At 33.0% G+C, this 13,349-nt stretch overlaps 1 protein-coding gene across 1 annotated transcript in view; it reads left to right on the top strand.

The window, feature by feature from the left end:
* The window catches only part of LOC140445974 (uncharacterized), a 61,821-nt gene continuing 48,472 nt past the window's right edge, over positions 1 to 13,349 (top strand). The window contains exon 1 of the mRNA XM_072538447.1: positions 1 to 236. Coding sequence (XP_072394548.1) covers positions 222 to 236 — 15 coding nt within the window. The 5' untranslated portion in view covers positions 1 to 221. The remainder of the gene's footprint in view (positions 237 to 13,349) is intronic.

The following is a 13,349-nucleotide window of genomic DNA, read 5'->3' as shown; positions in this document are numbered from 1 at the left end:
CAGCTGTTTGGATTTTCATTCAGTGAACCACCAGCGATCCGTGGACCAGACTAGTACTACCGCAGTCTTTAGTAGTACTAATAATCGGTGGTATAGTACCGGCGAACCACAAATTTTAAACCGCGTGACATTCGTCAATCAGTGATTGATATTTTCGTTTCGAGTGACCTTTTAGTGTTGTTTAACATTTTGTAGTACCTTGATCTGTCTTCAACTTCGAGATGAAGTTGATAGGGGTAAGTAATTGACGTTTATATTTTTATTTCTAAATTTAAAGATGTTTATTATTTATTTCTATGAAAAACAAAGAAAAGCTGATCGGTTTGTGTGTCATTCGAAATTGTTTGCAGAGAAAATCAGTGAAAGCTTGTCAGAGAGACGAAAGAACACAACAAACGTAACCATTTTCATCAGAATTAAGATTTAATTAAAGTATATACCTAATGAAAATAGAACTTTTAATTTAAACTGTTATTGAAAAACATTTTTACTGAAAAATGAAAACTGAACATAAACCATTAATAATTCTGAAGTACAAACAATTTTCATTTTTTTACTAATAAAAGTGTGGTCAGTTGTATGTAGATCAGGTTGGATAGTTTGTTAGCTTAACCCTGCGGTGGTAGCACCTCTTTTGAATACAAATTTGATAGCGCCGGGTTCACCAGACCCGATATATAAATATAATGTAAATATATATTTTTAAATATTTTCTTTGCCTTTAATAATTAACTATCGTCTTATAAATACGTATATGTGAATATAATATTGAATAACGTATTATTTTAATATTTTTTGACATTTCTTTACAACCCTACATTTTGATACAAGAAAAAACGTTATTAATAAAGAAAATTTTATTTTTTCCATAGCTAATGTTAAAGTGTTGCTATAACAACTGTTTTGAGTAGATAAAGTACCTATCACTTTAACCGCAAGGGTAGATAAAGTGACACTTTAACACAGTGGCGCACCCAGGGGGGGGTGTTTTGGGGGTTAAACCCCCCCCCAGGACCCTATTCCGACACTGTTACTCACACATTTTAAGGACTCAAAATGGACGTAACATCATAAAAAAATTTCGGTGACCAACCAAAACCCCCTCCAGAGGTCAATTCTGGGTGCGCTGCTGCTTTAACAGCAAGAGTAGATAAAATGTTTTAACTTTTTTTTATTCAATAAAATTTACAAATTCAAACACATTAAGGATTAAAAACAACTGAAATTTTACAATTAACATTATTAGAAATATCTATTTTTGGAGAATCATAATTTGTACTCGTTTGCTTAAACACTTGATTCGAGGTACTGGATTGATTTTCTGGTCCGCCAAGTATACACTTGGATACAGCAATCTTATTGCTTATTGACTCTTCAATGTAATATTCTGCAACAGATGACGATTTCCATCCACCTAAACGTTTAACTTTTACTAGATCAGCTCCAGAATTTGCGAACATAGTAGCTGAAGAACGACGGAAACAATGTCCCGTGTACATTTCTGAATTTGCAAGTTTCAAAAAATCTGCAATCTTCTTGGGGATATTATATATAGTGTTAATTACCACCGGTTGAGTAGTGCACTTTTGCTGTCGGTAATTAACAAAAAACTTAGTGTGAGGTACGTTTTTGGGGCGCAAGGCAATATACTTTCTCACAATTTCCAAGAAACTCAGTCCACTTTTCTTGTCAGTAATACAAAACGACCTTTCCTGCTTGGTTTTAGTATTAGATAATGAAACGATTATCATCGATTTTCTGTCGTCCACGTTAAACACTTTTAACTTGTACAATTCATCGGACCTAGTCGCTCTATGCACACCAAAAATAGCAATAACCTTCATCAACAAATAGACGTCATCAGGAGCTTCTGTCAGAAATTTAATAATGTCATCTGACTCCAGGATTTTTGACTTTTTAGCTTTGTATCCTCCACTCAGGTTTTTTAGTAAGGTGGTTAACTTGCTGAATTTAGAAATGTTACAATTTTCATTCACCAACAACGTACGCTTCAGAGTAATGACGATGGCATCGCTTTCTTTGAGTTTTCAGAAAAATACGCCAGAAGTATTTTTTCACTCACGCCATTGATATTCTTAATGCTTTTCCACTTTTTAAAAGACTGATATTCTTTCTCATACATCATCCTAGATTTTTGTGGCAACAATAAACTTTCTGCTTCCAACGCTGCGTTCTCTACATCTGATGGCAGGTTTTCCTTTTCTTGTGTCATTTCTTTTCCGTCCATTTCGTATTTATTTACTTTGTACACAAAACGCAACAATATTCTCCGCAAAAACCAAAACGTAACATTTGTTTGACATTTGTTGACAGAGTAATTCATATCCCTATTATAGCAACGGAGCAACACAATTGCGATTTTTGTGCTAAAAACTACAATTTTCTTTGAAATTCTATTTTTCACTCGAACTTGAAGTCTTGCTATAGAAAAAAATGTTGTATTGCACACGACGATAAAATCGCATTATCTTCTCGACTGACGTCGCAACGCTAAAAAACGCTCTCGAAGATAAAGTACAATTTTATCGTCTTGTACAATAAACACCTATTAACCACTAATAAAACATGAGATATTTATTTTAAAGAAACTTAAAAAGTAATGCTGAAACAAACTAAAAATGAAAAATTAAACGATTAATTTGAATATTCATCACAATAAATATTGACATGTTTGAGTCATAACAATGCATGGCACTTTTTACAATAGTATTTTGACTTATTGTCATTTTTACACCTAACGCTTCTTTTCTTTGAACCATTAGGCATATCTCGCAAATTTTCTCGAATTCTGGTATTTGCAACTTCTTGACGTCTATATCTTACTTACGGTGGTCCATTTTGAGCTGATGATCTTTTTCTTAAGTGCTCGTCAAATAATGACAGCAATAGTTTTTAAAAAGTGTCGTGGTTTCATACTAGTATCAGTTATAATGTATACAATTTGTACAATATAATTTGTGCATTTACACCTGCTATGTTCATAGTTGAATAAAATATTACCATGGGCTACCTATTCGTATTACGTGCCACATTGTACAATAAACAAAGTTGGTCCAGTGTATCAACTCCTTCTTTTGTCTTATTATAAAATGTGACAATTTCTGGTTTATATTGATTTCTGAAACCTTCATCAATTATGTCGTTGACGATGATGTAGACTAGAGAGTAACAAAACCTTTTTCTTTTGTTTTGGGGTATAAGACGCAAGGGTAATATCTTTTTAAAAGACAAACATATTTGATAGAAGAGGTCTAGACTTTATATTCTTAAACCCCAAAGGAATACGACGTCTATTTTTCCTGATTGTGCCTACATTAGTTAATGTATGTGTGTTCAAAAGATCATTTATAAGTGGTAACGTTGTAAACCAGTTGTCACAAGTAATATTTCGCGACATTCCGGAAATTGGTGTTATCAGACGCTCCACAATACTTTTTGAATTATTTTTTACTCTAAATGGTCCACTTGACTGCTCACCGACGTAAACCTATAGGTTTTTAGCGTAACACATCTCGAGTCTACTAGCGCAAAACATCCCAAGGCCGTATTTATTAAGCTTTTTTGGTAAATATTGGCGGAAACTACTCAAATATCAACTGCACAGTGGTCTTTGCAATTCTTAACAAATTCATCAAAAAAATTATTAAAGGAGCAAGTTTATCTAGGGCTTTTCGTATTCCTCGTGTTTCCCAACATCAAAACGTAACATAAGCAGCAAAAAATGAAACTTTCCTAGGGACCTTGTCAACCAGATCATTTCTTCTCCACACCCTTTTCTATCCCACAGTTCTTCAAGATTTAGTCTACTACCTTTTAAAGATCCTGCCAAACATAAAAGGCCCAATAAAGCCTTTATTTCAGTTTTATCTGTGGGTCGTGCCGATCTTTCTCGAGTGTATGTAACATCTTCAATAAATTTGTTTGTAAAGTCAACTATTGTATCTAGCATACCGCCGGAAATAAATAAACTGTAGCATTCTGCAAGAGTTTTTGCCTGTTTCGCCACTCCTCTAACTCCAGGTAAATAAGTAATTATATCCTTTCTACATGTTTTTTCTCTGTTCGAAGCCAAACTTTCTTTTCACCACACTGTCCCATCTTTAGCGGTAAAACACACAGGTATTCGTGTTTTTCGGTTTACAACTTTTATCATCAGAATTGGAAGAAGCATCGTGTTGGATATTCGATGTTTGGTAGTCAGTCTCCGAACAATCTCCTCTGAATCAATCTCTATTTCACTGTCAGATGGTACTTCCTCCAATAGACGAAGTCTAACTTGCTGGGCCTCGAAATCCATTATCTGTAACTAATTATTGTCATAAGTGATAAAATACAATGTAAAGAAATTATTCAAGTATTTAGCATAATATTTAATCAAGTTGTAATAGTAAATAAACACATAAAAGTTAAAATACTCACCAAAAAATGACTAACTGATTTGGTAGCGCTGGGTCTCCTGAACCCGACGTATCCACTTTACAAAAAAGAAAAGATCGTAGTACTCTGTTCTGAACGTCTGAGTTGTACTGCCGGAGAAGACAGAAACATAGCTGGATGGTTTTGTTCACAGGTTCGGGATTCACAGACCCGGCGCTACCACCGAAGTTTTAAAGATGCATATGGCTCTTGGGATTTTTCCTCTGTTTTACATTAGGTTCTATATGTGAGATCAGGCTGAATAGACCACGTCCTGTGATATATCAACCTAAATGAGTCGTTTTTCCAACCACCATGTTGGAAGTATCTAAACACTTTTATAGCATAAGATCTGCAACTCAATTCCCCGTGCCGGTCTGAAACCGTGAGTTTGAGTTTTTCGATTCTCCGCGCAGGATACACTGGAAGAGGAAGGTCTCATCCCCGATGCAACGCGTCCCAATGTATAATAGGAAACATCCTATGGATGTGTAGCAACGGCGTGAATAAAATATAACCAAATAAATATCCGCGGAACAAATAAGAACATGCATAGGGGTTGCAGCTATATAATTATCATGTGTAACATTATCATGCCCAGGGCATGCATGGTATAAAGGGAAAAATTGCCTAAGCGATGTCCCAGAGAGCTGAAGAACTCTGGAGGATTATAGCCTTCTCACAGTATGGGCGAACTGCGATGATTGGGAGCATTTTGTCCCAACTAGTGGGAATAAAATAGACACGGAGACAAAAATAGATCGTCCAGAAAAGGACTCAGAAATGGATGACTCTTCTGATAGGTAAGGGGTATACTAAGCCAAAAGACTGTAACACCATCGGTCTAGAAAAGACGGTTCTCACAGAAATCAGTAATTCAAATCCGGCAGTGTTTGTTGATCATTTTTTCTAGGTGTCGTAATGAATTTCTTTTTTGATATTTCTTATTTGTTAGGTTAATTGATATTTTATTTGTTAGTATAGGAAAAAATATATTTAAATATGAAGGAGGCATAGACTATTTAAATATTTATAAATTATCTAAACATACTTATATTTTCTTTTGGTCTTTTTCCCTCTGAAAAGGGGTTTAGGACTGATGAATATTTTTTACTGATGAAAATATTAATAGAAGAGGTTAAGGCATATCGTATAGGATTTTTTATAGCATTCGTTGATTTCGAAAATCTATTCGACTGTGGAAAACACACTAAACCGTAATAAATGGGTTACAAAATTGTCAGGTTTATTATAGATTTTGGAGAACTGAATACAAATAGAATAAAAATATATGAGAAACGGAACTAGTTAAATTAAGTACTTTAATTTATTTAAAATTAGTATTTAAAAATTAATGGACAGATAATGGACAGATAATGAAAGTAAATTAAGTGGCTCAGAGGCAAAGGTGACTAAGCCACAAAGTCGAGTTTTTGTGATAAATCATGTCAAAGTCAACTTTAAATAAAAAATACAATTTTTATAATAAAAAAATGTAACACTTTATTTTTTTAAGGATAAGCTAATGTCTTAAAACAACATTTAAGGGAAAATCTCACTCAAGTTTTATTATTCTAATTCTGTGTCCAAAAAGTATAGGCGCATTTGCCGTTCCAAAAAAATATATTCCTAGAGAAACTTGTGTGTTAAGCTGCGTTTAGGCACATTTGCCATACACGTAAATTATACCAAACAAAAATTAAGATAAACAAATCTCCAACTTATTAGCTAAAAACTTATTCTTATTCTAGTGCGTATTTTTAATTTTCGTGTATAATTGCATCTTCTAAGTCCTCATCTTATGCATCGGAACTATCTTTCAATCCAGAATAAAAGCTGTGGAACTCAGGTGGAATAAACTTAAGTGAGTCCATTAAATCCTTTTCCTTTTCTTTTGTTATTGCTCTCCCATTTGGATAGAGAACATCTAGGTTGTGCATTACAGTAGATGATGATGGGCGGCCTTTGGTTTTCTTGCTGAAATCAACCTCATGAAACAAACCAATATTCTGTGCTGTATATTTTACATACATTTTTTTTGGTTTGTTTTTAAGATACCCTATCTGTTGAATTTTAAACCATTTAAATTTTTCGCCAGTTATAGTAACTTCTATTTGTTATCTTATTCTCAAGGGACTTGCTATTAAAAAACTCTAGTGAGTTCATTCTTTTGACTTGGAATTTTGGATTTTTTTTTGACCGATTGAATTATGGAAACCCAATATCGGGATCAAAAATTCGATCATGGTGTTTTCTCTCCTTTTCAATCAACCCAAAATCTTGATCGCCTGTATTAAAACTATGTCCAGATATAAAAAATCTTTGTTCTATAACTTTGAGTGACGATTTATACTTTTGAAGATAATTGCTTATCATTAAAGTCATCTTTATATTCTGATTCTGGCCCCCACAAGCATCGCTATACAAAATCAGATATTCGGTTGGGTCAGATAAGTACGCCTCAACATAGTTTATTAAGCATGAAGCTATCTCTTGATCTCCTAGGGATGCAACATTTTCAGGCCAGACATACATGTGTCCTGTCTCTATGACTTCATCACGGATGCCCAAATTATATGTCCACAGTTGTCTCTTATAATAAATTACACCTGTAGGTACTTAACTCAGAAGTAGGAAGCGTTTTCTGAAAATCAAAGACTAAAACTGATATTTTTTGCTGGGATTCTTTTGCTTTAATTATATTTTGCTTTTTGCTTTCTTTAACTGCTTCTGCTTTTCTTTGGTGTAATTCCAATTCAACTTTTGTATCCTGTTTACGCTGTTCATCACATGATTTTTTTTCAGTATGAAGACTTTCACACTTTTTACAAGTATCTTTATGTGGTGCATGAAAATGCAAATTAAACTTGGTGTTAAAAATTTTGCGAAACATAAACAGCGAGAGGGGCTTTCTTAAGTCTTCTGTGCATTTTATTTCATACTCTCGATACATGATCGACATGTTCAAAGTTGGTGAAAACCTTTTTATGTTATCTCGTCGGGAGTAATGGGATTCGTATGCTGGGAACAGTTCAATGAAGCCACATAATTACTGCTCGTCTTCAATATTGGATTTATTATGGGGTGGATGTTTGCCCTTTGCATCTTGAAGAGGTGTCCCATGTTCTTTTTTTTGTGCTACAGCTAATGCAATTTTTCCATCTGTAATGGAAAAAGTGTCTTTAAAAAAGTTCTTACATACCACTTGGTTACAAACATTTTCATCCGGTAAAGTATATACACGATTTTTAGACCTACGTTAATTTTGATTTTGGGTATGAGTTCTCTTTTTGTCTTCTACTTTTATTTGACCTTGAATAAAAGCATTTTTCATTGACCAGTTAGCGAATAGTAATTTTTAAAGATGCTTTGCTTTCGTTCGTTAGAAATTTTCAAATGGCACTTTATTTTGCACGAACATAATCCATAATGGTCCAACTACGAGTTTTTTAGCAATTTTACGTTTTTCTTCTTCCGTGACATATTCTTCTCCTTTCTCCTTGGCTATCTTCCTTTCATACCTTGCATGATTTTCAAGATTTCTTACTCTCTTTCTGGAATTTTGGTGTTATTTGCTTTCTGGTTCATCATTGTCTTGATTCTTATTTTTCGACAACCCATTTATTGAGTTTTTTCACTTAAATCAACATTATCCTCGTCTAGAACAATAAAAAATATAATACAAATAAGTTTGCGGCAAAACAGCCTAAGCCACATTTGTTTATAAATGGGTATTTAAGGATTATCTTGCTTGTTTTATATTTAAATATTAATAATGCCGCATAATTTTGCCGCAAGCTTCCTATGACATTTTGTTAGTGCGAAAACCAGTTTATAGATGGGGACAATATACCAACAAAAATTAAGTTTAGGCTGATTCTGCACACGATTTTTACAGAAATTATAAGCACACAAAGAAATTTTCGGGGTTAGGCACCTTTGCCTCTGAGCCACTCAATTTTAACCACCGAAAAAAATTTCAAATCATCCATTCAACAAAGTTATCAGATTGAATGCAAGAGAAGAAAAGTAAAACCTCACACGACGTGGAGCGCAGCAACGGTTTTAGATAAAGACGTATGAAAAAAACAGTAGATTATGTTTAAAAATTGTTAAAATAATGTAATATTTTTATATGTTTTTATTTAATTTTTATTTAAATATTTCATCTGTTTTCAATTTTTTATTTGTCTTTTTATTGATCTTTGCAGGTCATTTTTAATATTTACTAATATTCTGTTCTAATATTCTAATACTAGTTTTTCAAAAATCCTATTAAGATTGACCCAATATATTTTCTGTCCATGAAATATTGAACTTTTGCATTTTATACGTTACCACATAATCGCTATATTTTAATCGAGATCAGTGAGTCAATGGAATAATCTAAATTTATAAATTATTAGATTTAAGGTCGCCAAACAGGTGTTATGAGTTCAGTACATACTTTGGCTCAGTATACCCATTTCCTTTAAATAGAAACTTACCCATAGTTACAACATCAATATCTAAGCATCGAACTAACAAAGAAAATAAATAGATGCTACGATTGGCGGGCGGGTATCATTGCGGTGATTGGCAAATTGCAGCGTTCGAGAGGAAGATTCTTGGTGAAAAGAGAAAGTTTTGACAATGAATAGTTTCGGTTATGTAACGAGAATATTTGGTTTTATTTGAAGAACACAAAATGACAATTAGTGTATTTTGTTGAGCGGATAATAAAGAATAATATCAACATTTGTTGTTTGCGTAAATCAAAATATATAAAAAGGCATGGAAAAGATTTCTTAGCATTAAAAAGGACGGAATATATTTAGTGTGGTTGAAAAAATAGTTATAAATTAGAAGGACCAGTTTTTCTATGCGTTAATAGTACAAAATGCTATGATCAAAAAACATGTTTTTCGTTTCTTTTTTTTGTTGGTTTAATATCATAATAGGCATAAAGTGTAAAACCTCCATTGACTTATTATTTAATAAGGAAATTTGGCCATCTGGTGCTAACATTAAATGGTCTATAGAATCTTCATATTCCGAACCAACGCCTTCATCTGAGTAAAATATGAGTCCGAAGGATATCAGAAGCCCCGTTAGCTTGGAAAATCCAATTAGCATTTTAAGCAACAACAAAAGTGAAGTGGAAAACAGAAAAATAGTCACAGACAAGCAGACCATCGAAATCTAAGAATGCTTTTCATTCTCGTATTAACTTCATTAAGAAGGATACTTTGGAACCATCGATAAATTTGTATCCTTTGGCCCCACCAAAAGTTGGATTAACCAATAACTCGAACAGTCGACTGTCGAAAAGTAAAATGAAGTTTTAAATATTATATTTTAATCTCAACTAATTAATAATGTTACCTAAAGTCAAATTTAAATTTTGTGAATCTCATGATCTTTCTAGTTCTTTACACATCAATTTTAATGTTTTTTTACTTAAGTTTTTTATAACAAATTTTTTATATACATGTATTATTATCACATGTTCTTTTGCTGTGCTAAGTTTGTTAATTTGTAAACTGTACCTAGTTTCAATTAATTGTTTATACAACTTTATCTCTGAATGTTCCATTATCGGAAGCTTTTTTACAAATTTAATATCATTGACTGCTACATGTCTTTTTGAGGTAACACACATGTTTTAACTTCTCTTTGGATGTTTGGTTTTTTCACATTGTTCTTTTTAGATGAACTGATGATGCTTCCTAAACAGAAAGGGAAACGTCTTCAATAAATAGATGAAGTAGCCACCTTCTTTGTCTTTTATTTCTCCACTTTGACCGAAAAACCCACCACTCTTCGAGTATACCTTAGTTTATTTTGGATTGACGGTCATACTCCTTTTCTCTCTCTCTCTCTCTCTATATCATCATCATCATGTGCAGCTTTATCAACCGTTTCCAATTACGGTGCAGCCTCCCTTATTTCAATGTTATTTTATGTTCTTATTATTATTCGACGATGTCTTAGTTATACGTTGTTCAAATAATTTGCGCTCATTTGCGCCCATATTTTTCTATCTTGTGCTATTCGAGACCACGTTGTTCCTGTTAATTTTCTAATATCACAATCCCATCTGAGATTTGGGCGCCCCTTTGGTCTCTTAGCGTTCCTGGGGTACCACATAGTTGTTCTAGTGGTCCATCTGTTATCTGTTCTTCTTGCCATATGTCCTGCCCATTGCCATTTCAGGGATTTTATTCTTTGGATTACATCAGTCACCTGGGTTTGCCTCCGTATCCATTCAATTCTTTTACGATCCCTCTTTGTTATCCCTAGCATACATCTTTCCATTGCTCTTTGAGTTACTTGGAGTTTCGACGTTATTTCTCTCTTTAATATCCAAGTTTCACATCCATATGTCAAGACGGGTAATATGCATTGATCAAATACTCTCTTCTTGAGGTATAGTGGCATTTTGGACTTGAAGACTATGGAATTTCGTCCGAATGCTGACCACGCTTGTTTTATTCGTCTGTTGATTTCCGGAAGTAGTGATCCCGATTTATGTATGAGCTGTCCCAGGTATATGTATTCATCTACTACTTCTATTTATACTATATAAATGTGTATATATATATATATATATATATATACACATACATATTAAATATGTATGTGTATATATATATATATATATATACACATACATATTTAATATAAAATTAGTATTTTTTGGGTTTAGGTTCAATAAGTAATATTAAATTTGGAGCAAATATATCGGGCAAACCAGTCAACTGCGCTTCAATCCAGAATTCGTTCTCACAAATATGACAAGACAACATCACTGCGCTCACAAAAATGAAAATGAGAAGGATAAATTTGACTTCGAAAATATCTATATATAGAATATATTCTTTTGGATACATATCCAAATCTTATGTTATATTCTTGAACTACATCTTATTTGTTGCAGAGGTTAAATAATGTATTAAATTGTGATGTATCTTGTTCATTGGTTACTTATATACACACGGAATATCTACAGGTATCCAGTACTTTATCACAACTAAGGATTATTATGTATGACTTATAAAATGCGATTATCTCGAAAACGGTTACTAACAAGTATACCTTTTCTTTGTAAAAATAATATATCTTTAATATCTTTTAACACAAATAGAGCTAACTTAAAGAGCAAAAAAGTTAAGTTCAAATTTATGCCACACATGTGGCGAATGTGGCGCCCTCTATCAGTTACATTAAAGTATGTATAAAATTTTAATTTATCCTACCCAAAAGCATTTAATTGTAAATTTTTCGAGATCCTCTCTGATGTCTTCTTCAGGGCTTCCGAGCTCTTCTCATCATCAGTTTTAACCTCTTGTATAATATACCTTTTATATAACCCCATATAACTTTTGCAAAGAAGGGTAAGACAAGCTTAAATCCAGATTTTCAGCTAAATCCATGCAGTTCAACAGAATTGGGAGGTAAGGTCATATTTCCCGCCTGAGTTACTGGACTATTATAGAAGTATAATAAAAATGTCCTGGATTTACAAAATATTAAATTTAAAAATACCCAGAAAAGTGTAAAGGAAGGGAATCTTATTGAATGAAAAAGATGTTGGTCTAATTCCTTAATAATTGCTTTCGCAAGAAGTATTGGATCTGTCAAAATACAATAAGAATAGGGCTTATTTCAAATATTATTTGAAAAGTATATTGAAAGAGCAGAAGATTGTATTGTAATCTTTTTGTCTAAAAAATTGCGTTTTCTTTGTTAAAATACACAGTTACCGAACAATTATAGTACCTATTCAAAAAATGTTTGTTCACTGACTTCTCTTTACATAGAGAGTGAAACGCTTTCTTTTAAATACAATAATTGACAGAGCTATAATGCATTTCAGCTCGAAATATTCTTCAAAGGAAGTTAACATGTGGCAAATAATGTGTAAAGATGACAAATAAATTCAGTAGGAGTCATAACTTGTTTATTTATGTTCACACAGTTAATTGGAATCTCATTCAAATATTCGTTTAAAAAAAATTAGCGAAACTCTCAACCGCCTCATCAATTCTCTCGATAGTATGCGATCATGACCAACATTCCGTTACCGATGTCCCGAAGATTTCAGAAATCGAATTCCACGGCAGTGTTACTTTCTGCTGCTAATAATTGCATAATACGTCGGCTAAATTCAAGTCCATTTTTGACCAGCTAATAGAGAAAGTGCGTTCGTTTAAATTCTAAACTCATTATTGATGGGTGAATCATTTATACTTAATGCAGAAAGAAATTTAATTATATTCAATGGAAAATGTGGTCTGTCGTTTCTGTGAGCCGGTTTTTGTGTTTTTACCCCTTCAGTATATTTAACCGGAAATTGTATAAATCATATGTTCAAAAAATGAATATGAATATGTCTAAGTTTTATCAAATGTATGTCATTAGAAAAACTATAAAATATAAACCGCCCATTAGAAAACAAAGTACATTTTTTAAGTATGTAAAACAGTTATCAACAACTGTTAATGCTCCATATTAAATTATATAAAATTTAAATAATATCATGAGATCAGATGACAGGAGATTATATCATGATTAGCATGAGCCGCACTACATTGAAAGTAGCTCCCATGTCGTTTCAGCAAGTTTCATGCTTATATTATTTCAGTTTCTTCGTTTCGGCAGCTATATTCATAGACATTGAAATGTTCACCATTCTGGCTTTACAAACTTGCGTGGGTTCTAGCCTTCTCAAGAATTTCTCTCCAGTCGTCCCTATCCATCGCCTTTCTCCATCAAGCACGTTTTCCCATATTTCTCATGTCTTCATCGACGTTATCAGGGAACCTTGTTCTGGGTATTTCTCTTCTTCTCTGACCAATGGGTCTATAAGGAGTGTTTTTATAGCTGGTATCAAGGCCACCTTCTTTATATAGTTCAGCTGGGAGATTATC

Source organism: Diabrotica undecimpunctata, chromosome 1 (assembly GCF_040954645.1).
Source record: "Diabrotica undecimpunctata isolate CICGRU chromosome 1, icDiaUnde3, whole genome shotgun sequence".
NCBI classification, from domain to species: Eukaryota; Metazoa; Arthropoda; class Insecta; order Coleoptera; family Chrysomelidae; genus Diabrotica; species Diabrotica undecimpunctata.
The sequence above is the reverse complement of the archived record's forward strand: the minus strand, read 5'-3'. Positions and strand labels throughout refer to the sequence as shown.